Source organism: Acanthamoeba castellanii, assembly GCF_000313135.1.
Source record: "Acanthamoeba castellanii str. Neff unplaced genomic scaffold scf7180000084633, whole genome shotgun sequence".
In the NCBI taxonomy this organism is placed as follows: domain Eukaryota; phylum Discosea; order Longamoebia; family Acanthamoebidae; genus Acanthamoeba; species Acanthamoeba castellanii.
In genome coordinates, this window is record NW_004457651.1 from 16,151 (window position 1) to 18,076 (window position 1,926).

At 59.1% G+C, this 1,926-nt stretch overlaps 1 protein-coding gene across 1 annotated transcript in view; it reads left to right on the forward strand.

The window, feature by feature from the left end:
* Positions 1-124: 124 nt before the first annotated feature.
* ACA1_342400 (Tubulin/FtsZ family, GTPase domain containing protein) overlaps positions 125-1,926 on the forward strand; it is a gene marked incomplete at both ends in the record, with an annotated part of 2,428 nt that continues 626 nt past the window's right edge. Inside the window, 9 exon segments of the mRNA XM_004352622.1 lie at positions 125-223; positions 239-461; positions 569-733; positions 824-929; positions 1,034-1,191; positions 1,267-1,389; positions 1,486-1,493; positions 1,640-1,705; positions 1,787-1,903. Coding sequence (XP_004352674.1) covers positions 125-223; positions 239-461; positions 569-733; positions 824-929; positions 1,034-1,191; positions 1,267-1,389; positions 1,486-1,493; positions 1,640-1,705; positions 1,787-1,903 — 1,065 coding nt within the window.

The window sequence follows — 1,926 nt, forward strand, 5'->3', positions numbered from 1 at the left end:
CGACGGGTTTTTGTCGGTAGCGGCGATGGCAGCGGCGCTCTCGGCCTCGCCAAATAAAAACAAATATTGTTGTGTATTTGTTTAATTTATTAATTTACTTATTTTCATTATATGATGGCGGAGGGAAGAGGTGGTGCCGGCGAAGTATGCGCTGGAGCTGCTTCCGGCGGAGGTGTGGTGGCACGTGTTGCAGCAGTTGGAGTTCGGACCGCTGGCGGACGTCGTGCGGCTCGCCCAGGTGTGCCGCACCTTTTGCGCCCTCGCCCTGGGCAGCGAGACTGCGCTAGAGGCGAACACCGGAGCCGTGGCCAGCACGGCACCGCCGCCCTTTGCGCCCCTGCGCACTGCCGCCATCGCCCACCAATGGCGCCTCCTGTCTCGCCAGCGCTGGCAGCAGCCTGTGCGCAACGTTGGCCCCTTGGGTCCATCGCCCCTCATCCAAATCAGCACCGGCATCATCGGTGCGCGCCCTTGCAATACTTGATTTCTTCTTTTTATTCGTATTTATTTATTTATTTCTATTATGGAATTATTGCCATTTTTATTTTATTTTATTGTATCTTTGCAGGCGAGGCGCTGCTGGCGTCGTACCTGGAGCAGGTGGCGCTCGAGCACGACCTGCTGGTTCCCTCGGCCGCAGCGACATCGGGAACCGGTGGCCTGACGCTCAATCACAAGATACCACCACGCGCGCTCTACGGTCTCGGCTCGCACTTCAGGGAGTCAGATCCCGGTACGTGAGGCGTAGCGAGTATAATGGTGATGCTGATGATGCGTTCGCCTAAGACCTCGTTTCCTGTGATGTGCGCGTTCTCTCGCACAGGCCGGTCCGATCAGTTGGTGGTGGCCCGCGCTGTCTTCGCCGATCTGGAGAACCAGGGCTGGGGAACCTCGAAGCATCCCTCCAGTGTTCTGTTCGACCGGTCAAAGTGCGTTTGGCGGGTGGGGAGGGCAGCAGGAGTGCGAGGTTGTGGTGCTGTGCGTGTGGTGGTAGTGCTTACGATGGTTGCCGTCCCACTTCCACCATGCTCAGCTGCTTCCACACGACCGACAAAACACTATACGGCTGCTGGTCGCAAGGCCACTACTTGGAGGGCGCCGAGTCCCTCGACGACGTGCTGGACCTGGTCAGGCGGGAGGCCGAGCGCGCCGACACGCTCCAAGCCTTCCAGCTCTTCCACGACGTTGCAGGTACCTCACCTCACCATGCCGAGAATGTGGTGCTACAACGTATGTTGACTGGTTGGAACGTTTGGGTGGCTCAAGGTGCCTGTGGCGGCGGATTCACGACCTTGCTCCTGTCTCGCCTGCAAGAGGAATACCCCAACACTCTGCTGTCGACGCTGTCCGTGATCCCCGCTCCCGATATGCCGCACGCTCTTGACCCCTGTACGTGTGACCCCTTCTTGGGGCCTTCGGTCTCTGGCCGCACGCACACACGCACACGCGCACACGCACGATACTGACCCATTGGCGGGTGTGCAGATAACATCGTCCTCATCTGATCGAAAATGCGGATCTGTGCTTCTACGTCAGCGAAAAGGTGCGTTTTTTGTCGCTCGCTTTAGTGCTCGTCAGACTGTTTTCTGCTGGTGGGCTGAATCTGACAAGTATATACTTCAATCAATAATGCTTCTAGCGCGTCCGCGGCCTCTGCGGGCCTTCGACCAAGCCGATCGACCTCATCGCCCGCGCTTTCGCCGGCGTACGTTGGTCCCCCATAGCTAGGTAAGCTCACCACAGACTCACGCGCCGCTGTTGATTGCTTGTTGCCGGTCCAATGCAGGTCACGCACCCTCTGCGATTCCCCACGCGCCAGGGCAACTACGCCCCAAGCTCTCTGCGCAGCCTCGCCCACACGCTGGTGCCCTATCCGCAGCTCCACTTCCTCTCGCTCAACCACGTGCCCTCCTGGCAGCCGGCGGC